We start from the raw sequence: 25,687 nt of genomic DNA, 5'->3' as shown, positions 1-25,687 counted from the left end.
TATCTAAATTCCTTTAATCCAGTATTTGTCAAAAACAGCCCACCAAAAGAGTTAGAAAAAGCACAAATTAGAAACTACTATCCAAATACTTTATTCAATTTATATATACAGGTAGCCCTAAGTTTACGCCGGGGTTAGGTTCCAGAAGGAATGGTTGTAAATCGAAAACGTTGTAAATTGAAACCCACTTTATAATGTAAGTCAATGGGAAGTGAGGGAGTTAGGTTCCAGGCCCCTCTCAAAATTGTCATAAGTAACACCTAATAGATTATTTTTAAAGCTTTGAAATGAAGACTTTAAATGCTAAACAGCATTATAAACCTAATAAAATAATCACACAACAAAGACTTCACTTGCATTTTTCTGCAAACAGTTCTTTCTATGCATTTGAATCGGGACTGATTTATAGACAGGAAGATCTTGTTCATTTGAAATCTGCTCGATAGCTCACGTCTGGTTAAACTGATTAATTTCAGCTTGCTTGGCTTTGCTGCAACACAAGCGGACAGCTCCACCTACTGGCTATTTTAATAAATGCACTGCTTCTCAATGCTTTTCAATAGCAGTCACATGACTGGGAAAAAAGGTTGTTATTCTGAAACTGTGAAATTGAACCGTTGTAAAACGAGGGCCACCTGTATATATATACACAGTATATATATATATATATATATATATATATATATATATATATATATATATATATATATATATATATATAAAATATATATAAACCCATAGATGAGCACTCTCACTTCCAAATTCAGCTGCCAGGGTGCTAGTGGATAGTAGATAACGGAAACAAAAACTTGCACTCACTGGTTTTATATATTTTTTTCCGTGTGTATTTATGGTTCCTTATTACTAGGAACCGTACCATACAAGCCCACTACTGTTTAATAAGGTTTACTAATTATTCCTTTAATCGTTCGCTCTTAGTGATGTTGGTGTTTTTACTTAATGTTTTATTCTTGTTCCCATTTGATACAGGACCTCTTTTTGCCTCTCTTATGAAGCACATTAGTTTTTCCGTTCTTGCGCTGACTTTGCGCTCTGTTTCTCTGGTTGCCTGGGTTATGTGACGTCAGTACACGTCCCCCTTCACTTCCGGCGTTTGGCGTGACCGCACTAGAATGTGCACTCGACTCTAAGTGACCTGACTAACGATCCGGGCACACAGTGAGTCTGGCTAATTATAAATCACTGTTTTCATATGGCAGTAATATATTCAACATGAGCTGGCGTAGCACCAGCATAACCCTCACATAACTCTGATATGCTAATTATTGTGTGAGTGATGTGTGTGCACCGGGTCATAAGCATCTGAGCATATGGGCAGTGAGATCCATGTGTGATTGTGTGCCTTCCACTTCTCCCTTATTGAATAGTTCAGAATGGGATATGCTTGTGAAATTACCTCTCACATATGTAAATAATAACTGTAGGATTCCATATAAGTTGGATTTGCTTAGGTTTATTTTAACTTTCATGTTTCACATTTACATACGCCTAGATTTAGAGTTCTGCGTTAGCCGTCAAAACCAGCGTTAAGGGGTCCTAACGCTGGTTTTGGCCGCCCGCTGGTATTTAGAGTCAGTCAGGAAAGGGTCTAACGCTCACTTTCCAGCCGCGACTTTTCCATACCGCAGATCCCCTAACGCCAATTGCGTATCCTATCTTTTCAATGGGATCTTCCTAACGCCGGTATTTAGAGTCTTGGCTGAAGTGAGCGTTAGAACTCTAATGACAAAACTCCAGCCGCAGAAAAAAGTCAGGAGTTAAGAGCTTTATGGGATAACGCCGGTTCATAAAGCTCTTAACTACTGTGCTCTAAAGTACACTAACACCCATAAACTACCTATGTACCCCTAAACTGAGGCCCCCCTCACATTGCCGCCACTATAATAAATTTTTTTAACCCCTAACCTGCCGACCGCACACCGCCGCAACCTACATTATCCCTATGTACCCCTATTCTGCTGCCCCTAATATCGCCGACACCTACATAATATTTATTAACCCCTAATCTGCCCCTCTCAACGTCGCCGCTACCTACCTACACTTATTAACCCCTAATCTGCTGATCGGACCTCGCTGCTACTCTAATAAATGTATTAACCCCTAAAGCTAAGTCTAACCCTAACCCTAACACCCCCCCTCGGAATTCGAGCGACGCCATCTTGGATGACGTCATTTAAAGGAACCTTCATTCGTCGTTAGTCCGTTGGTGAAGAAGGATGGCTCCGCGTCAGCTGCTTCAAGATGGTCCCGCTCCACGCCGGATTGAAGAAGATAGAAGATGCTGCCTGGATGAAGATGTCTGCCGGTCCGGATGTCCTCTTCTGCCCGGATAGGATGAAGACTTCGGACCCTCTGGAGGAGCTCTTCTGCCCGGATAGGATGAAGACTTCGGACCCTCTTCTGGACGGATCGGTGATACCCGGCTGGGTGAATATAAGGTAGGAAGATCTTCAGGGGCTTAGTGTTAGGTTTTTTTAAGGGGGGTTTGGGTGGGTTAGATTAGGGGTATGTGGGTGGTGGGTTGTAATGTTGTGAGGGGGGTATTGTATGTTTTTTTTACAGGCAAAAGAGTTGTTTTCTTTGGGGCATGCCCCCCAAAAGGCCCTTTTAAGGTATGGTAAGGTATTTATGGTAAGGTAATAGAGCTGTTAACTTTTTATTTTAGAATAGGATAGGGCATTTTTTTATTTTGGGGGGCTTTGTAATTTTTTTATGGGGCTTAGAGTAGGTGTAATTAGTTTAAAATTCTTGATTTTTTTTTATTTTTTGTAATTTAGTGTTTGTTTTATTTTTTAATTTAGTTTAGTTGATTTAATTGTAGGTAATTGTAGGTAGTTTAGTTAATTTATTTATTGATAGTGTAGTGTTAGGTTTAATTGTAACTTAGGTTAGGATTTATTTTACAGGTAATTTTGAAATTATTTTAACTAGGTAGCTATTAAATAGTTAACTATTTAATAGCTATTGTACCTAGTTAAAATAAATACAAAGTTGCCTGTAAAATAAATATAAATCCTAAAATAGCTACAATATAATTATTCGTTATATTGTAGCTATATTAGAGTTTATTTTACAGGTAAGTATTTAGATTTAAATAGGAATAATTTATTTAATAAGAGTTAATTTATTTTGTTAGATTAAAATTATATTTAACTTAGGGGGGGTGTTAGTATTAGGGTTAGACTTAGCTTTAGGGGTTAATACATTTATTAGAGTAGCGGCGAGGTCCGGTCGGCAGATTAGGGGTTAATACTTGAAGTTAGGTGTCGGCGATGTTAGGGAGGGCAGATTAGGGGTTAATAAAATTTATTATAGGGTTTGCGAGGCGGGAGTGCGGCGATTTAGGAGTTAATACATTTATTATAGTGGCGGCGAGGTCCGGTCGGCAGATTAGGGGTTAATAAGTGTAGGCAAGGTAGCGGCGACGTTGGGGGGGGGGGGGGCAGATTAGGGGTTAATAATTATAATGTAGGTGTCGGCGATGTTAGGGACAGCAGATTAGGGGTACATAGGTATAATGTAGCTGGCGGCGGTGTACGGAGCGGCAGATTAGGGGTTAATAATAAAATGCAGGTGTCAGCGATAGCGGGGGCGGCAGATTAGGGGTTAATAAGTGTAAGGTTAGGGGTGTTTAGACTCGGGGTTCATGTTAGGGTGTTAGGTGCAGACTTAGAGAGTGTTTCCCCATACGAAACAATGGGGCTGCGTTAGGAGCTGAAAGCTGCTTTTTTCAGCTTAAACTGCCCCATTGTTTCCTATGGGGATATCGTGCACAAGCACATTTTTCAAGCTGGCCGCTACAGTAAGCAACGCTGGTATTTAGAGTTGAAGTGGCTGAACATTATGCTCTACGTTCCTTTTTGTAGCCTAACGCAGCCCTTCAGAGAACTCTAAATACCAGCGGTATTTAAAAGGTGCGGGGGGAAAAAAACACGCGTAGCTAACGCACCCCTTTGGCCGCAAAACTCTAAATCTAGGCGATAGTGTTTTGCACTCCAATATTCAACCACTTGACAGCTTGAGGAATGAACTTTTCCAGATTAAGTTGTTATGAATATCAACACTGTCACTTTGGTTTATGTGGTTGTTATGACTACAGTTTTGGCGTTTTTTTTTGTCTTAATTGGGGGGAGGGGTTATCACTTTGTTTGCTTTTTTATACTGCATGTATTGCCATTTCACTTTTGTCTGAGGAAGGGGATACTTTGTCTCTGAAACGTTACAATAAATGTTTGGTGTTTGAAAAGACCAGTGAGTGCAAGTTTTTGCTTCCGTATATATATCAATATATATATATCTATATATATATATATATATATATATATATATATATATATATATATATATATATATATATATATATATATATATATATATATATATCTATATATATATATATCTATATATACATACATATATATCTATATATACATACATATATATATATATATATACAGTATATATATATATATATATGTATATATACATATATATACATATATATATACAGTATATATATATATATATATATATATATATATATATATATATATATATATATATACATATATATATATATATATGCAATACAATATAAAAGAAGGATTGAGCGAAAAATTATCAGTCAATCAAAGAGGGACACAGGCCGCACTTAGTTAAACAGAGTTTTATTACTATGTAATTCTGAACAACCGTAAATCAGAACGTCTACCCTCCACCCTATTCCTTTAAAGCGGAATACACACCAACTAAAATATACAGGTATTTAGAACAGGCTGGCCAGCTATTCATTGAAATATATCTCACAGACTTGTATGCACCATATACACAGTATCCATATACACATAATATCAATATTGCAAATGTAACTGGGAGACAGGTAAATAAAGAACTTAGTAAACAAAACTAGTCCTTTGATTGTTATGGGGCCCCAATGTTGCAGCTGTTATTAACAAGTAACTGTTCAGTTTCCAAGCTCTCAGTGTTAACACACGCTCTGGATCTGGACACAGTTTCTTAACTTTCCTTTTGTACAATGTAACAGCTTGATTGCAAGATTTATGCTTGTGATTCCTTTTATGGTTAAACTTGTGAGAGATATGTATGCAGTGTCTTTCTGAAGATATAACGCACACTGTACCTTGGCGGGACAGACCCGGCTGTCAGCTGCAAGACTTTAAAGCCAATATAAAGGACTATTATTTCAGTACCTGTTGTAGCAGTTAGGCAAAGGAAGAGTCTTTGTTGCTGCAATGGGGCTGCTTCACTTGCTTACCGCCATGTACCCTTCAGCGTTTCAGCGTTCCTCAGTGAGATTCAAATGCTGCTGGCTCTGTGGTCAATAACCTAAATCATATGTCAATAACCTAGATTATTACATACAGGTTATACGTAGGGCCAATTTTGTGGGTCCATCATGTGACACAATATAGGTTCTGCTACACAGAGCTACCAGCTATAAGCGACCCACCCATCAAGAGAATTAGAGTTCCCCCTACTCCTAGATATATTCTTTTATATTTTTTATTTTTATTTGTATTCTATATTTATTCAATATTAATACAATATTTGTAATTTATAATGTATATATTTTATATTATATATTTTATATATGTTTTTTATATATTTTTTACTATGTTCATTACATATAATGTTTGATATTATGTCTATTAACACTATAAGTCCCATAGTTTACAGTTGCATATAGTTCATATGTAATTGAGGTCCATAAGACTTCTGCCCCTTTATAGATATAAATAACCTATCTGAGTATCTGACAAAAAGGAAAGTTATGTATCCCCCATCTAGATTTATACCGCGTAATCAGATAGGCATCATATTGGTACTCTAATGCGACTGATTGTTACACACTTTTTAAATGACATATTCATTCAATCCAATAATCCAAAATCATTTTGGGTTTGTTTTGTTTTTGTTTTTGGTTCCACTGTTAGAATGTCAATTTTCAGATAAGGGAGCCAATTTTATTCGTAATTTTTAAGTAGTAATTTAGAAATGTGCATCTGAGTATGTATTTCATTTGTTTTTAATTGCAAGATAGTATCGAGCCCATATGCGTAGGCTACATATGCAGTGTGCATAATATGTTCCATGTGTGAATGTGAATCCGGACTTAGACCCATTGTAAAATTCCATATTTAGATTAAGATCAACACATAAATTTCTTATTAGGGATACATGAGAGACAAAAGTCTTGTTTTTATTTTAGGCATGATATAGAATCATTGAAAGCAGCAATTCGCCACAATAATCACACACCCATATTGGGTCCTCCAATGGGAAATACTAAGTCCGGACACACCTACACACATGCGCATTGGGAAACAGCAGACGCCGACAAATCGGCAATATAAGTTCGTGGTATCATTAATGTCAATATACACCTGATGAAACGGTCATTCAAGACCGAGAAACATTGTGTTATATTATAAAATAAAGTCAAGTTTTATAAGACGTTGGATCCACGAACTTTATTTTATTAAATTGTAGCAGTTTTGTACATATATTCTGGAGTTTGCTGTTTAAGGCACTATACGGTCCTAACTGCACACAAGAGCCGACCGGGTTTGGCCTTCTCCAACTAAAGATTGTATCCTGAGTAAGCAGATTGTTATCGGGAGAGCAAGTTATCCGGCATCTATCTGAATACCCCATAGAACGGGTCAACAAGGACGGTGGTGGGAGTTAGCTGGACGACTCATTAAGTTCCAGAAGGCGTTTGTGACACTTCTCAAGTGTCAAGGAGCTTGTAAGTACCAGTTTTTCATGCGCATCTGAAACTTGTTTGTACCCATTGATCGTACACTATGGTGGCGCCTTCTTTTCCATTCTATATTTCTATTGGAATTTGAGAGTTTAATTGTGCACTACCACACATCTATATATTTTCTATACTATATATATATATATATATATATATATATACACATACATACATACCAGAATTTATCCTTACCTGATAAATTACTTTCTCTTACGGTGTATCCAGTCCATGGATTCATCCTTACTTGTGGGATATTCTCATTCCCTACAGGAAGTGGCAAAGAGAGCACACAGCAGAGCTGTCCATATAGCTCCCCTCAGGCTCCGCCCCCCCATTCGACCGATGGTTAGGAGAAAAAGGAGAAACCATAGGGTGCAGTGGTGACTGTAGTTTTACAAAATTAAATTTGAACCTGACTTAATTGCCAGGGTGGGCCGTGGACTGGATACACCGTAAGAGAAAGTAATTTATCAGGTAAGCATAAATTCTGTTTTCTCTTACATGGTGTATCCAGTCCACGGATTCATTCTTACTTGTGGGATACCAATACCAAAGCTTTAGGACACGGATGAAGGGAGGGAACAAGTCAGGTAACCTAAACGGAAGGCACCACTGCTTGCAAAACCTTTCTCCCAAAAAAAGCCTCCGAAGAAGCAAAAGTATCGAATTTGTAAAATTTGGCAAATGTATGCAGTGAAGACCAAGTCGCTGCCTTACAATTCTGTTCAACAGAAGCCTCATTCTTGAAAGCCCATGTGGAAGCCACAGCTCTAGTGGAATGAGCTGTAATTCGTTCAGGAGGCTGCTATCCAGCAGTCTCATAAGCCAATCGGATGATGCTTTTCAGCCAGAAGGAAAGAGAGGTAGCAGTCGCTTTCTGACCTCTCCTCTTACCAGAATAGACAACAAACAAAGATGATGTTTGTCTGAAATCTTTAGTTGCCTTTAAATATAATTTTAAAGCACGAACCACATCAAGATTGTGCAACAGTCGTTCCTTCCTAGAAACTGGATTAGGACACAGAGAAGGAACAATAATGATTAATATTAACAATGGTTAATATTCTTATTAGAAACAACTTTTGGAAGGAAACCAGGTTTGGTACGCAAAACAACCTTATCTGCATGGAATACCAGATAGGGTGAATTACACTGCAAAGCAGACAATTCAGAAACTCTTCGAGCAGAAGAAATAGCTACCAAAAACAAAACCTTCCAAGATAATAACTTAATATCTATGGAATGTAAAGGTTCAAACGGAACCCCTTGAAGAACTGAAAGAACTAAATTTAGACTCCATGGAGGAGCCACAGGTTTGTAAACAGGCTTGATTCTAACTAAGGCCTGAGCAAACGCCTGAACGTCTGGTACAGCTGCCAGACGCTTGTGTAACAGGATAGACAGAGCAGATATCTGTCCCTATAAGGAACTAGCTGACAAACCTTTCTCCAATCCTCCTTGGAGAAAAGACAATATCCTTGGAATCCTAACCTTACTCCACGAGTAACCCTTGGATTCACACCAACAAAGATATTTCCGCCATATCTTATGGTAAATTTTCCTGGTGACAGGCTTTCTGGCCTGGATCAGAGTATCTATAACTGATTCAGAGAACCCACGCTTAGCTAGAATTAAGCGTTCAATCTCCAAGCAGTCAATTGCAGAGAAACTAGATTTGGATGCTTGAATGGACCTTGAATTAGAAGATCCTGCCTCGATGGCAGTTTCCATGGTGGAGCCGATGACATGTCCACTAGGTCTGCATACCAAGTCCTGCGTGGCCACGCAGGCGCTATCAGAATTACCGAAGCCTTCTCCTGTTTGATTCTGGCTACTAGCCGAGGGAGAAGAGGAAACGGTGGAAAGACATAAGCTAGACTGAATGACCAGGGCGCTACTAAAGCATCTATCAATGCCGCCTTGGGATCCCTGGATCTGGATCCGTAAAGGGGAAGTTTGGTGTTCTGACGGGACGCCATCAGATCCAATTCTGGAATGCCCCATAGCTGGGTCAGCTGAGCAAAAACCTCCGGGTGGAGTTCCCACTCCCCCGGATGGAAAGTCTGACAACTCTGAAAATCCGCCTCCCAGTTGTCTACTCCTGGGATGTGAATTGCAGATAGATGGCAGGAGTGATCCTCCGCCCATTTGATGATCTTGGTTACTTCCTTCATCGCTAGGGAACTCTTTGTTCCTCCCTGATGATTGATGTATGCTATAGTCGTGATGTTGTCCGACTGAAATCTGATGAATTTGGCCTCCGCTAGTTGAGGCCGCGCCTGGAGCGTATTGAATATCGCTCTCAGTTCCAAAATGTTTATCGGGAGAAGAGATTCTTCCCGAGACCATAGACCCTGAGCTTTCAGGGAGTCCCAGACCGCACCTAAGCCTAACAGACTGGCATCGGTCGTGACAATAATCCACTCCGGTCTGCGGAAAACTCATTCCCTGAGACAGGTGATCCTGAGACAACCACCAGAGAAGAGAGTCTCTGGTTTTCTGGTCTATTTGTATTTGAGGAGACAAATCTGCATAATCCCCATTCCACTGTTTGAGCATGCACAGTTGCAGTGGTCTTAGATGAATTCGGCCAAAAGGGACTACTTCCATTGCCGCATCCATTAAAAGAATTACCTCCATGCACTGAGCCACAGAAGGCCGAGGAATGGAATGAAGAACTCGGCAAGTATTCAAAAGCTTTGACTTCCTGACCTCTGTCAGAAAGATTTTCATTCCCACCGAGTCTATTAGTGTTCCCAGGAAGGGAACCCTTGTGAGCGGGGACAGAGAACTTTTTTCTACGTTCACCTTCCACCCGTGAGACCTTAGAAAGGCCAGAACAATGTCCGTATGAGCCTTGGCTCTGTGAAAAGACGACGCCTGTATTAAGATGTCGTCTAGGTAAGGTGCTACTGCAATGCCCCGCGGTCTTAGTACCACTAGAAGAGACCCTAGCACCTTTGCGAAAATTCTGGGAGTGGTGGCCAACCCGAAAGGAAGGGCCACGAACTGGTAATGCGTGTCCAGAAAGGCGAACCTTAGGAACCGATGATGATCTTTGTGGATAGGAATATGTAGGTACGCATCCTTTAGATCCACGGTAGTCATATATTGACCTTCCTGGATCATCGGCAAGATTGTCCGAATGGTTTCCATTTTGAAAGATGGAACTCTGAGGAATTTGTTTAGAATTTTTAGATCCAGGATTGGCCTGAAAGTTCCTTCCTTTTTGGGAACTACAAACAGGTTTGAGTAAAAGCCCAGTCCTTGTTCTGCAATTGGAACTGGGTGTATCACTCCCATCTTTAGAAGATCTTCTAAGAATGCCTGTTTCTTTGTCTGGTCTGAAGACAAACGAGAAATGTGGAACCTTCCCCTTGTAGGAAAGTCCTTGAATTCTAGAAGATACCCCTGAGCAACAATTTCTAATGCCCAGGGATCTGGAACATCTCTTGCCCAAGCCTGAGCAAAGAGAGAAAGTCTGCCCCCTACTAGATCCGGTCCCGGATCGGGGGCTACCCCTTCATGCTGTCTTGGCAGCAGGCGCAGGCTTCTTGGCCTGTTTACCCTTATTCCAGCCCTGCAAGGGTTTCAAGGTTGCTTTGGGCTGAGAAGCGTTACCCTCTTGCTTTGCGGCAGCAGAGGTGGAAGCAGGTCCGCTCCTGAAGCTGCAAAAGGAGCGAAAATTAGCCTTGTTTCTGGCCTTAAATGGTCTATCCTGCGGAGGGCATTGACCCTTCCCCCCAGTGATATCCGCAATAATTTCTTTCAACTCGGGACCAAACAGGGTCTTTCCCTTGAAAGGAATGTTTAGTAACTTAGTTTTGGACGACACGTCAGCCGACCACGATTTGAGCCAAAGCGCTCTTCGCGCCATAATGGCAAAAAGTGAAATTTTCGCCACTAAGTTAACTAATTGGAAAGCGGCATCAGTGATAAAAGAATTAGCCAGCTTTAGAGCGTGAATTCTATCCATGACTTCGTCCTATGAAGTCTCCCTCTGGAGCGACTCCTCCAGTGCCTCAAACCAAAAGCCGCTGCAGTAGTTACAGGAATAATGCAGGCAATTGGTTGAAGAAGGAAACCTTGCTGAACAAACATTTTCTTCAGCAAATAGGGTCTTTAAAAGCACAAATGTCTTCTATAGGTATAGTTGTACGCTTAGCAAGTGTTGAAACTGCTCCCTCTACCTTAGGAACCGTCTGCCATGTGTCCCGCCTGGGGTCATTTATGGGAAACATTTTCTTAAAGATAGGGGGGGAACAAAAGGTACACCTGGTCTCTCCCACTCCCTAGTCACAATATCCGCCACCCTCTTCGGGATCGGAAACGCATCAGTGTATACAGGGACCTCTAAAAACCTGTCCATTTTACACAATTTTTCTGGGACCACCATGGGGTCACAATCATTCAGCGTAGCTAAAACCTCCTTAAGCAGGACGCAGAGGTGTTCCAGCTTAAATTTAAACGCTAAAGAATCTGAATCTGCCCGCTGAGAAATTTTTCCTGTGTCAGAAATTTCTCCCTCTGACAGACCATCCCTCACTGCCACTTCAGATTGTTGTGAGGGTACAACAGACAAATCATCCAAAGCTTCTGATTGTTCATCCTCTGTTCTTAAAACTGAGCTATCACGCTGTTTTGGAACAACTGGCAGTTTGGATAGAAATGCCGCAAGGGAATTATCCATGACTGCTACTAATTGTTGTAATGTAATAGGGCACAAGCGCTAGAGGTACTAGGCAACGCTTGCGCGGGCGTAACTGGTGTCGACACATGGGGAGAGGAAGGAGGACTATCCTCATTACCTTCCGTCAAGGAATCATCTAGGGCTACATTTTTAAGTGTCACTGCATGGTCATTAAAATGTTTAGATACCTTAGCACACTTTAAACACAAATGCAATGGGGGTACCGCCATGGCTTTTAAACACATAGAACAAGGTCTATCTGTAGGCTCAGACATGTTAGACAGACTTAGATAGCACTCAAATACAGAAAAATACACTTTTTGAAAAAACGTTACTGTGCCTTTAAATAATAAAAAGCACACACTTTTTTACCAAATCTCAAAAAAACATCCGATCTTTATGAAATTTACACCATATGATCCTAATGCTTTGAAAAGATTGCACACCAAGTTTCAAGCCAATTAACCCCTTATTGCCCAAACCGGAGCAAATTGAAGCTGGCCACCAGTTTAACACACTACCTTCCTTGGGGATTAGTTTTGGAACGAAAATAAGCCTCCCTGTAGTCCTCCTGTAATCTATGGACTCTACATGTGAAGCTGCATGAAGCTGTCTTGCAAAAGAACTGCGCAATTGAGGCGCGAAAATTAGGCCCCCTCCATCTTCACTCAGGAGTTGTGGGGCCTTCTTAAGCCAAATTAGGTGTCTAAAATTATGCCAGGCTTATAAAACCCCTAAAAAGTGTTCCAAACATAATAAACACTTGTGCAAATGTCAGATTATAGTAAAAAATAATCGATTTTCCCCATAACAGTGTCCACCAGTGATTTAAGCCCTTTTAACTAAGCCATCCTTCTATACTGAGTCTCAGAAAATGGCTTACCTTCCCACATGGAGATTTCTGTCAGTCTTCTAGCATTACTAAGTCTTGTTAGAAAAAAAGTGACTGAGCATACCTTATGCAGTTAAGCCTGCAAACTGTTCCCCCCAACTGAAGTTCTCCGGTACTCAACAATCCTGTGTGGGAACAGCAATGGATTTTAGTTACAACATGCTAAAATCTTTTTCCTCTCAGCAGAAATCTTCATCACTTTCTGCCTCAGAGTAAATAGTACAAACCGGCACTATTTTAAAATAACAAACTCTTGATTGAAGAAATAAAAACTACAAATCTAACACCACATACTCTTTACCCTCCCATGGAGATGCTACTTGTGAAAGCGGCAAAGAGAATGACTGGGGGGCGGAGCCTGAGGGGAGCTATATGGACAGCTCTGCTGTGTGCTCTCTTTGCCACTTCCTGTAGGGAATGAGAATATCCCACAAGTAAGGATGAATCCGTGGACTGGATACACCATGTAAGAGAAATATATATATATATATATATATATATATATATATATATATATATATATATATATATATACACATACATACATACATACATACTTGAGGAACAATATGAGAGGATGATGAGATTCAATATATTTTAACATTACCAAAGTAATTCTGGGATGTCAGGATGTAGGTCACCCTGAGCAACAGGGCAATATCTGCTACATTATAGGAAGGCAGTAGCCTTGCTCTTTCAAGACTTTGTTTTTGAGTGAATACTTTTTCCTTTTCATTAGTGAGAAAGTGATTGCTTATGTAATTATTGTTGTAACTTCTCTATACAAATAAATCTAGAGTAGAACATGCTTTTTAGGATTTCAGGGATGCCCCAAAGGGAAGAAAATAGTAACAGAAGACTGAATAAAATACAAAATAGAAGTTAAAAAGCAGAATAATTTATGTTATATTTACCAAGGATCTTCAGCACCCAATTTTTCCTTAGTTGTAAAAAGTTCAATGCAGTCTTTCAATTTCATGAAGGCCTTTTTCTGAGGAGTAAAATCCATACTTTCATGTTTTTCGAAATCCTACAAATATATGGAAATAATGTTTAGTGGTCGGATTTAATAAAATAAAAGTAAAAATTAATAATAAGGATATAACAGTTGTCCATACTTGCAGTGAAATATTTTGTACTAATGGGTAAACTTTGTGACAACTTGAAGTGGTGAGAAACTAACCAAAATCTTTGGACACCTCCCCCTCTCTTTTCTGCTGGAATAGGTTTACATACTGCCAACTTACAATCTATTTGAAGAAAGAGGAATGTCCCTAAATACGATTCCTATAAAACTGACAAGCTTATAACACACATACGTGTCAGTGTGGGTGTTCTTTATGATATCACTAATTATGAAGATATTAAATAATTACTTCATATATGTTTGGTTCCCTACACTCTTATAGTATCATATTCAGTACTGATGTATCAGTACAAAGGAAACCCATATATTGATAAAGGCGGGATACAATTCTTGCTTAGGTCTTAGGACAAGTAGCTGCCATACCTAAATGTTACATAGAAACTATATATCTGACTCATGATGATGTGAAAGCCCCAGCAGAAAAGTCTATCACCTCAAAAACATAATTTATGCTTTATTTCTCTTGTAGTGTATCCAGTCCACGGATCATCCATTACTTGTGGGATATTCTCCTTCCCAACAGGAAGTTGCAAGAGGATCACCCACAGCAGAGCTGCTACATAGCTCCTCCCCTCACTGTCATATCCAGTCATTCGACCGAAACAAGACGAGAAAGGAGAAACCATAGGGTGCAGTGGTGACTGTAGTTTAATTAAAATTTAGACCTGCCTTAAAAGGACAGGGCGGCCCGTGGACTGGATACACTACAAGAGAAATAAATTTATCAGGTAAGCATAAATTATGTTTTCTCTTGTTAAGTGTATCCAGTCCACGGATCATCCATTACTTGTGGGATACCAATACCAAAGCTAAAGTACACGGATGATGGGAGGGACAAGGCAGGATTAAGCGGAAGGAACCACTGCCTGAAGAACCTTTCTCCCAAACACAGCCTCCGAAGAAGCAAAAGTATCAAATTTGTAAAATTTTGAAAAAGTGTGAAGCAAAGACCAAGTCGCAGCCTTGCAAATCTGTTCAACAGAGGCCTCATTTTTGAAGGCCCAGGTGGAAGCCACAGCTCTAGTAGAATGAGCTGTAATCCTTTCAGGGGGCTGCTGTCCAGCAGTCTCATAGGCTAGGCTTATTATGCTCCGAAGCCAAAAGGAAAGAGAGGTTGCCAAAGCTTTTTGACCTCTCCTCTGTCCAGAGTAAACGACAAACAGGAAAGATGTTTGACGAAAATCCTTAGTAGCTTGTAAGTAAAACTTCAAGGCACGGACTACGTCCAGATTATGTAAAAGACGTTCCTTCTTTGAAGAAGGATTAGGGCACAACGATGGAACAACAATCTCTTGATTGATATTCTTGTTAGAAACCACCTTAGGTAAAAACCCAGGTTTGGTACGCAGAACTACCTTATCTGCATGAAAAATCAGATAGGGAGAATCACATTGTAAGACAGATAGCTCAGAGACTCTCCGAGCCGAGGAAATAGCCATCAAAAACAGAACTTTCCAAGATAAAAGTTTAATATCAATGGAATGAAGGGGTTCAAACGGAACTCCTTGAAGAACCTTAAGAACCAAGTTTAAGCTCCACGGGGGAGCAACAGGTTTAAACACAGGCTTAAATCTAACCAAAGCCTGGCAAAATGCCTGGACGTCTGGAACCTCTGCCAGACGCTTGTGCAAAAGAATAGACAGAGCAGAAATCTGTCCCTTTAAGGAACTAGCTGATAATCCTTTGTCCAAGCCCTCTTGGAGAAAAGACGATATTCTAGGAATCCTAACTTTACTCCATGAGTAAGTCTTGGATTCACACCAATAAAGATATTTACTCCATATCTTGTGGTAGATTTTCCTGGTAACAGGCTTTCGTGCCTGTATTAAAGTATCAATGACTGACTCGGAGAAGCCACGCTTTGATAGAATCAAGCGTTCAATCTCCATGCAGTCAGTCTCAGAGAAATTAGATTTGGATGATTGAAAGGACCTTGTATCAGAAGGTCCTGTCTTAGAGGCAGAGTCCATGGTGGAAAGGATGACATGTCCACTAGGTCTGCATACCAAGTCCTGCGTGGCCACGCAGGTGCTATCAGAATCACAGATGCTCTCTCCTGTTTGATTTTGGCAATCAGTCGAGGGAGCAGAGGAAACGGTGGAAACACATAAGCCAGGTTGAAGAACCAAGGCGCTGCTAGCGCATCTATCAGCGTCGCTTCTGGGTCCCTGGACCTGGATCCGTAACAAGGAAGCTTGGCGTTCTGGCGAGACGCCATGAGATCCAACTCTGGTTTGCCCCAACTATGAATCAACTGAGCAAACACCTCCGGATGGAGTTCACACTCCCCCGGATGGAAAGTCTGACGACTAAGAAAATCCACCTCCCAGTTCTCCACGCCTGGGATATGGATTGCTGACAGGTGGCAAGAGTGGTACTCTGCCCAGTGAATTATTTTTGAGACTTCTAACATCGCTAGGGAACTCCTGGTTCCCCTTTGATGGTTGATGTAAGCCACAGTCGTGATGTTGTCCGACTGAAATCTGATGAACCTCAGTGTTGCTAACTGAGGCCAAGCCAGAAGAGCATTGAATATCGCTCTTAACTCCAGAATATTTATTGGAAGGAGTTTCTCCTCCTGAGTCCATGATCCCTGTGCTTTCAGGGAATTCCAGACTGCACCCCAACCTAGAAGGCTGGCATCTGTTGTTACAATTGTCCAATCTGGCCTGCGAAAGGTCATACCCTTGGACAGGTGTACCCGAGACAACCACTAGAGAAGAGAATCTCTGGTCTCTTGATCCAGATTTAGCAGAGGGGACAAATCTGTGTAATCCCCATTCCACTGACTCAGCATGCATAATTGCAGCGGTCTGAGATGAAGGCGCGCAAATGGCACTATGTCCATTGAAGCTACCATTAAGCCGATTACCTCCATACACTGAGCTACCGAAGGGCGCGGAATGGAGTGAAGAACACGGCAAGCATTTAGAAGTTTTGATAACCTGGACTCCGTCAGGTAAATTTTCATTTCTACAGAATCTATAAGAGTCCCTAAGAAGGAGACTCTTGTGAGTGGGGATAGAGAACTCTTTTCCACGTTCACTTTCCACCCGTGCGACCTCAGAAATGCCAGAACTATCTCTGTATGAGACTTGGCAACTTGAAAGCTTGACGCCTGTATCAGGATGTCGTCTAGATACGGAGCCACCGCTATGCCTCGCGGTCTTAGAACCGCCAGAAGTGAGCCCAGAACCTTTGTAAAGATTCTCGGGGCTGTAGCCAACCCGAAGGGAAGAGCTACAAATTGGTAATGCCTGTCTAGAAAGGCAAACCTTAGAAACCGATGATGATCTTTGTGAATCGGTATGTGAAGGTAGGCATCCTTTAAAAAGAAAAAGAGAAGAGGCGCCAAATGGTGTGTATCGTTTAAAATTCAGCAGGCCAAGCCCCCAAATAAATCTTACTTACAAAATTTCCAGCACTTGAGAAGTGCCACAAATGCCTTCTGAACTGTTAGCAGCCGTCCAGCTAGCTGAATTGTACCAGTATTGCTTCAATATTATGCTGTGTGAAACAAAAAACACAAAAGTGCCACAATAGTGTGTATCAGTGTGATCACTACCAAAAGCGCAAATATTGAAATGTACTCACAGGATATGGGGCACTTGAGAAGTGCCACAAAGACCTCCTGGACACTTATCAGCTGTCCAGCTCACTGCGTTCACCGGTATCCTCTGGGCTCGATTGTTCAGGTCACAAAGGCTCCAATACAGCACCTTGGGATTTACCTTCAGCTCAGTGTACTTATCAGTGCATATATGGCCAGAAAAATTAAATGCCAAAAAATGCCGTGCTACTCGTATAATACAAAAATGTTTATTAAAAACAATGTTACACAACGCGTTTCCCGGTTACTAAGACCGCTTCCTCAGGTGTATATTCAGATACAAAGTAGCAAAGTTTTATAGCCCTTGTCGGCGTCTATCCCGACCCAGGGCGCATGCGTGAGCAACTTCAAGTTCATTAGCCAATCCGTGCCTTTGGAAAACCATCTGAAATTTGATAGGTTACTATCCAGGGGCTTGGTTTGTTATACTTCTAACTATCGTGTGTATAAAGGGATTGAAATCAGCTCCCGATGTGTATTAATGGGGGTTAACCTTGTAAATAAACACATCGTGCGTGTCGATGATTACGTTATAGTGTCTGAGTATTACCTAAAAAATTTTAATTCGCCCCATTTTTCAGTATTTTTCGAGGTTGCTAAGATTGGGCTAAAGAAAGTTGATCATGCATTTACAAATCATGGATACGATAATGAATATATGCATTTCTCTATATTCCATATATACAGATATCTAAATACATTTACTAAATAAATGCCATTATGTTATAACATACATTTTCATTTAGTTAACATAGAACAGCATCTATGTTCTATGTTAACTAAATGAAAATGTATGTTATAAAATAATGGCATTTATTTAGTAAATGTATTTAGATATCTGTATATATGGAATATAGAGAAATGCATATATTCATTATCGTATCCATGATTTGTAAATGCATGATCAACTTTCTTTAGCCCAATCTTAGCAACCTCGAAAAATACTGAAAAATGGGGCGAATTAAAATTTTTTAGGTAATACTCAGACACTATAACGTAATCATCGACACGCACGATGTGTTTATTTACAAGGTTAACCCCCATTAATACACATCGGGAGCTGATTTCAATCCCTTTATACACACGATAGTTAGAAGTATAACAAACCAAGCCCCTGGATAGTAACCTATCAAATTTCAGATGGTTTTCCAAAGGCACGGATTGGCTAATGAACTTGAAGTTGCTCACGCATGCGCCCGGGGTTGGGATAGACGCCGACAAGGGCTATAAAACTTTGCTACTTTGTATCTGAATATACACCTGAGGAAGCGGTCTTAGTAACCGGGAAACGCGTTGTGTAACATTGTTTTCAATAAACATTTTTGTATTATACGAGTAGCACGGCATTTTTTGGCATTTAATTTTTCTGGCCATATATGCACTGATAAGTACACTGAGCTGAAGGTAAATCCCAAGGTGCTGTATTGGAGCCTTTGTGACCTGAACAATTGAGCCCAGAGGATACCGGTGAACGCAGTGAGCTGGACAGCTGATAAGTGTCCAGGAGGTCTTTGTGGCACTTCTCAAGTGCCCCATATCCTGTGAGTACATTTCAATATTTGCGCTTTTGGTAGTGATCACACTGATACACACTATTGTGGCACTTTTGTGTTTTTTGTTTCACACAGCATAATATTGAAGCAATACTGGTACAATTCAGCTAGCTGGACGGCTGCTAATAGTTCAGAAGGCATTTGTGGCACTTCTCAAGTGCTGGAAATTTTGTAAGTAAGATTTATTTGGGGGCTTGGCCTGCTGAATTTTAAACGATACACACCATTTGGCGCCTCTTCTCTTTTTCTTTTTGAACAGAACCTGTGACTGCCAACATCGATCTGGAATGAGTCTGCTGCCTGGAGATTTTCGAAATATCTCTTAGAGTGTGGACTATCTTTTGTTTTAACCGATAATGAGATAGTCATATCATTGTAGTATATTTCATATACAGTATTATCTTTCGAGTCTAATAATTTATATATATATGTAGGCTGTTATTTTGCTTTTTACACTACTTATTGCATTGATACATATCATAGCAATTAGTGATAGGTCTCACGATCATCACTTTGTTGCAGTGTTTAGCACATCAATACTGGCAATACAATAGCAGCTAGTATATGAGGGCGCCTCTAATTTCATTTTTATATTTTTTCACTTGAGGCATCCTTTAAGTCCACTGTGGTCATGTACTGACCTTCTTGGATCATGGGTAGGATGGTCCGAATAGTTTCCATTTTGAAAGATGGAACTCTGAGGAATTTGTTTAACATCTTTAGATCCAAAATTGGTCTGAAGGTTCCCTCTTTTTTGGGAACCACAAACAGATTTGAATAAAAACCCTGTCCTTGTTCCGTCCGCGGAACTGGATGGATCACTCCCATAACTAGGAGGTCTTGCACACAGCGTAGGAATGCCTCTTTCTTTATTTGATTTGCAGAGAGCCTTGAAAGATGAAATCTCCCTTGTGGAGGGGAAGCTTTGAAGTCCAGAAGATATCCCTGAGATATGATCTCCAACGCCCAGGGATCCTGAACATCTCTTGCCCACGCCTGGGCAAAGAGAGAAAGTCTGCCCCCTACTAGATCCGTCGCCGGATAGGGGGCCGTTCCTTCATGCTGTCTTAGAGGCAGCAGCAGGCTTTCTGGCCTGCTTGCCTTTGTTCCAGGACTGGTTAGGTTTCCAGGCCTGCATAGATTGAGCAAAAGTTCCCTCTTGTTTTGAAGCGGAGGAAGTTGATGCTGCACCTACCTTGAAATTTCGAAAGGCACGAAAATTAGACTGTTTAGCCCTACACGCTTGGATGGCGAATCCGGAATTCTTAGCCGTTAGTTTAGTCAAATGAACAATGGCATCAGAAACAAATGAGTTAGCTAGCTTAAGTATTCTAAGCTTGTCAATAATTTCAGTCAATGGAGCTGTATGGATGGCCTCTTCCAGGGCCTCAAACCAGAATGCTGCCGCGGCCGTGACAGGCGCAATGCATGCAAGGGGCTGTAAAATAAAACCTTGTTGAATAAACATCTTCTTAAGGTAACCCTCCAATTTTTTATCCATTGGATCTGAAAAAGCACAACTGTCCTCAACCGGGATAGTAGTACGCTTTGCTAAAGTAGAAACTGCTCCCTCCACCTTAGGGACCATCTGCCATAAGTCCCATGTAGTGGAGTCTATTGGAAACATTTTTCTAAATATAGGAGGTGGGGAAAAAGTCACCCCCGGTCTATCCCACTCCTTGCTAATAATTTCTGTAAGCCTTTTAGGTATAGGAAAAACATCAGTACACACCGGTACCGCATAGTATTTATCCAGCCTACACAATTTCTCTGGTACTGCAACTGTGTTACAGTCATTCAGAGCAGCTAATACCTCCCCAAGCAACACACAGAGGTTCTCAAGCTTAAATTTAAAATTAGAAATCTCTGAATCAGGTTTCCCCGAATCAGAGATGTCACCCACAGACTGAAGCTCTCCGTCCTCATGATCTGCATATTGTGACGCAGTATCAGACATGGCCCTTACAGCATCTGCGCGCTCTGTATTTCTCCTAACCCCAGAGCAATCGCGCTTGCCTCTTAATTCAGGCAACCTGGATAATACCTCTGACAGGGTATTATTCATGATTGCAGCCATGTCCTGCAAGGTAATCGCTATGGGCGTCCCTGATGTAATTGGCGCCATATTAGCGTGCCACCCCTGAGCGGGAGGCGAAGGGTCTGACACGTGGGGAGAGTTAGTCGGCATAACTTCCCCCTCGTCAGAATCTTCTGGTGATATTTCTTTTATAGTTAAAGACTGATCTCTACTGTTTAAGATGAAATCAATACATTTAGTACACATTCTCCTATGGGGCTCCACCATGGCTTTCAAACATAATGAACAAGTAGTTTCCTCTGTGTCAGACATGTTTAAACAGACTAGCAATGAGACTAGCAAGCTTGGAAAACACTTTAAACAAGCTTACAAGCAATATAAAAAACGTTACTGCACCTTTAAGAAACACAAATTTTGTCAAAATTTGAATTAACAGTGAAAAAAGGCAGTTACACTAACAAAATTTTTACAGTGTATGTAACAAGTTAGCAGAGCATTGCACCCACTTGCAAATGGATGATTAACCCCTTAATACCCAAAACTCAATAATAAAAGACAAAAACTTTTTTTTTTTTTTTTTCAAACAGTCACAACAACTGCCACAGCTCTACTGTGGCTTTTTACCTCCCTCAAAAACGACTTTGAAGCCTTTTGAGCCCTCCAGAGAAGTCCTGGAACATGCAGGAAGAAGCTGGATGTCTCTGTCAGTATTTTTATCTGCACAGAAAAGCACTAAAATAGGCCCTTCCCACTCATATTGCAACAGTGGTAAGCCTAAGGAAACTGTTACTAGGCAAAATTCAAGCCAGCCATGTGGAAAAAAAACTAGGCCCCAATAAGTTTTATCACCAAATACATATAAAAACGATTAAACATGCCAGCAAACGTTTTATATTACATATTTATAAGAGTATGTATCTCTATTAATAAGCCTGATACCAGTCGCTATAACTGCATTTAAGGCTTTACTTACATTAGTTCGGTATCAGCAGCATTTTCTAGCAAATTCCATCCCTAGAAAAATATTAACTGCACATACCTTATTGCAGGAAAACCTGCACGCCATTCCCTCTCTGAAGTTACCTCACTCCTCAGAATATGTGAGAACAGCCATGGATCTTAGTTACTTCTGCTAAGATCATAGAAAACGCAGGCAGATTCTTCTTCTAAATACTGCCTGAGATAAACAGTACACTCCGGCACCATTTAAAAATAACAAACTTTTGATTGAAGAATAAACTAAGTATAAAACACCACACTCCTCTTACGACCTCCATCTTGGTTGAGGCTTGCAAGAGAATGACTGGATATGACAGTTAGGGGAGGAGCTATATAGCAGCTCTGCTGTGGGTGATCCTCTTGCAACTTCCTGTTGGGAAGGAGAATATCCCACAAGTAATGGATGATCCGTGGACTGGATACACTTAACAAGAGAAAAAGAGAACTTTTCTCTGATTGTGTTTAGCAGAACTGGCTGAAAAAGACCTTAGAACCACTGCATTCTTATCTGAAAATAAAATGCACTACAGCAAGATAGTTATAGTAATATTCTTAGTAATTTTGATATTATATATAAATGATTTAATCAAGCCAATAAAAGACATAATTCATGCCATCCTTAGGATTAATTTATAAGGAAAGAACAATTTTCAATATTGACATACAATTAGGTAGTTAGGTACCTTTTGAATGAGATGCCACTATAATGCTTTATGCTGAAAATAAAATGTTTACAAAGTGGAAGTAACAATACAACCTCAAACTCTGACTATTTACTTGTGGACAAAGGCACAAACAAAATAGTTTTTACAGTGTGAAAGAAGCTGTGGTACCTTGGATCTTTCTGCAAGAGAGATCTCTCTGCTGAGCTTTGAGATGATCCTTAAATATACCCTAACCAAGTATAATGGCGTTTGTAGTGATCACAGTCCAGTTAGACCTCACACCTCAGTTTTCACTCACCAACCAACTGAGCGACAACCTCACATAGGACACAGATGGATCCTCTAAGGTTGTAATTCCATTGCACTAAGAAGCACAATTGCAAAAATCTCAAGTTAAACAAGTGAAAAGTGTTCTCAGCATAAATTGACTACAATGCAATTCTTGCTTACAGCTAACTTGCAACATGTGTATCAACAAGACAAACATTCCTCAAACTTTGGGTCAATACCAACCATAGTTTATAATAGTCCAAAACCCCATGAAAGTTCAACAGGCCACCAACATTATCCGGGTATTTTAATCTATTAACCATTTGAAGCAATATTGTATACTCCAAAAAGTTCTATTGATTGTACACAGTAAAAAGTCATATTTAATGTGCTATTGAATGACAAAATAAAAAGTTAAAATCATACCAAAAAGTACAAAATTACAGTAATATGACTTTCACAGCCTTGGAGAGTGGGCTATCAAATTATGTTTCTAGGGCATATCTCAAGTTCTCTCACAGTTGTCATCATATTTGCTCAGTATGTTATGCCTGCAGGTCTTGCAGTATTATCCTGCCAAATGAAAGCTGGCAAGTTTGTCTCAAAATCTGCAATATACTTATTGTACTGATAGAAAATGTAATGTATGCAAAACTAAAAGTGAATACAAATTAAAGTAAACAGAAAAACATAATTTATGCTTACCTGATAAATTTATTTCTCTTGTAGTGTATCCAGTCCACGGATCATCCATTACTTGTGGGATATTCTCCTTCCCAACAGGAAGTTGCAAGAGGATCACCCACAGCAGAGCTGCTACATAGCTCCTCCCCTCACTGTCATATCCAGTCATTCGACCGAAACAAGACGAGAAAGGAGAAACCATAGGGTGCAGTGGTGACTGTAGTTTAATTAAAATTTAGACCTGCCTTAAAAGGACAGGGCGGGCCGTGGATTGGATACACTACAAGATAACATAATTTATGTAAGAACTTACCTGATAAATTCATTTCTTTCATATTAACAAGAGTCCATGAGCTAGTGACGTATGGGATATACATTCCTACCAGGAGGGGCAAAGTTTCCCAAACCTTAAAATGCCTATAAATACACCCCTCACCACACCCACAAATCAGTTTAACGAATAGCCAAGAAGTGGGGTGATAAGAAAAAGTGCGAAGCATATAAAATAAGGAATTGGAATAATTGTGCTTTATACAAAAAAATCATAACCACCACAAAAAAGGGTGGGCCTCATGGACTCTTGTTAATATGAAAGAAATGAATTTATCAGGTAAGTTCTTACATAAATTATGTTTTCTTTCATGTAATTAACAAGAGTCCATGAGCTAGTGACGTATGGGATAATGACTACCCAAGATGTGGATCTTTCCACACAAGAGTCACTAGAGAGGGAGGGATAAAATAAAGACAGCCAATTCCTGCTGAAAATAATCCACACCCAAAATAAAGTTTAACAAAAAACATAAGCAGAAGATTCAAACTGAAACCGCTGCCTGAAGAACTTTTCTACCAAAAACTGCTTCAGAAGAAGAAAATACATCAAAATGGTAGAATTTAGTAAAAGTATGCAAAGAAGACCAAGTTGCTGCTTTGCAGATCTGGTCAACCGAAGCTTCATTCCTAAACGCCCAGGAAGTAGATACTGACCTAGTAGAATGAGCTGTAATTCTTTGAGGCGGAGTTTTACCCGACTCAACATAGGCAAGATGAATTAAAGATTTCAACCAAGATGCCAAAGAAATGGCAGAAGCTTTCTGGCCTTTCCTAGAACCGGAAAAGATAACAAATAGACTAGAAGTCTTACGGAAAGATTTCGTAGCTTCAACATAATATTTCAAAGCTCTAACAACATCCAAAGAATGCAATGATTTCTCCTTAGAATTCTTAGGATTAGGACATAATGAAGGAACCACAATTTCTCTACTAATGTTGTTGGAGTTCACAACTTTAGGTAAAAATTCAAAAGAAGTTCGCAACACCGCCTTATCCTGATGAAAAATCAGAAAAGGAGACTCACACGAAAGAGCAGATAATTCAGAAACTCTTCTAGCAGAAGAGATGGCCAAAAGGAACAAAACTTTCCAAGAAAGTAATTTAATGTCCAATGAATGCATAGGTTCAAACGGAGGAGCTTGAAGAGCTCCCAGAACCAAATTCAAACTCCAAGGAGGAGAAATTGACTTAATGACAGGTTTTATACGAACCAAAGCTTGTACAAAACAATGAATATCAGGAAGAATAGCAATCTTTCTGTGAAAAAGAACAGAAAGAGCAGAGATTTGTCCTTTCAAAGAACTTGCGGACAAACTCTTATCCAAACCATCCTGAAGAAATTGTAAAATTCTCGGTATTCTAAAAGAATGCCAAGAAAAATGATGAGAAAGACACCATGAAATATAAGTCTTCCAGACTCTATAATATATCTCTCGAGATACAGATTTACGAGCCTGTAACATAGTATTAATCACGGAGTCAGAGAAACCTCTATGACCAAGAATCAAGCGTTCAATCTCCATACCTTTAAATTTAAGGATTTCAGATCCGGATGGAAAAAAGGACCTTGTGACAGAAGGTCTGGTCTTAACGGAAGAGTCCATGGCTGGCAAGATGCCATCCGGACAAGATCCGCATACCAAAACCTGTGAGGCCATGCCGGAGCTATTAGCAGAACAAACGAGCATTCCCTCAGAATCTTGGAGATTACTCTTGGAAGAAGAACTAGAGGCGGAAAGATATAGGCAGGATGATACTTCCAAGGAAGTGATAATGCATCCACTGCCTCCGCCTGAGGATCCCGGGATCTGGACAGATACCTGGGAAGTTTCTTGTTTAGATGAGAGGCCATCAGATCTATCTCTGGGAGCCCCCACAATTGAACAATCTGAAGAAATACCTCTGGGTGAAGAGACCATTCGCCCGGATGCAACGTTTGGCGACTGAGATAATCCGCTTCCCAATTGTCTACACCTGGGATATGAACCGCAGAGATTAGAC

At 40.2% G+C, this 25,687-nt stretch overlaps 1 protein-coding gene across 1 annotated transcript in view; it reads right to left on the bottom strand.

Annotated features, from left to right (window-relative positions):
- Positions 1-25,687, bottom strand: part of USP15 (ubiquitin specific peptidase 15) — a 449,675-nt gene that overhangs the window by 96,700 nt on the left and 327,288 nt on the right. Inside the window, exon 17 of the mRNA XM_053716753.1 lies at positions 13,302-13,417. Within this exon, the coding sequence (XP_053572728.1) occupies positions 13,302-13,417 (116 nt within the window). The remainder of the gene's footprint in view (positions 1-13,301; positions 13,418-25,687) is intronic.

Source organism: Bombina bombina, chromosome 6 (genome assembly GCF_027579735.1).
Source record: "Bombina bombina isolate aBomBom1 chromosome 6, aBomBom1.pri, whole genome shotgun sequence".
Taxonomy (NCBI): domain Eukaryota; kingdom Metazoa; phylum Chordata; class Amphibia; order Anura; family Bombinatoridae; genus Bombina; species Bombina bombina.
The sequence above is the reverse complement of the archived record's forward strand: the minus strand, read 5'-3'. Positions and strand labels throughout refer to the sequence as shown.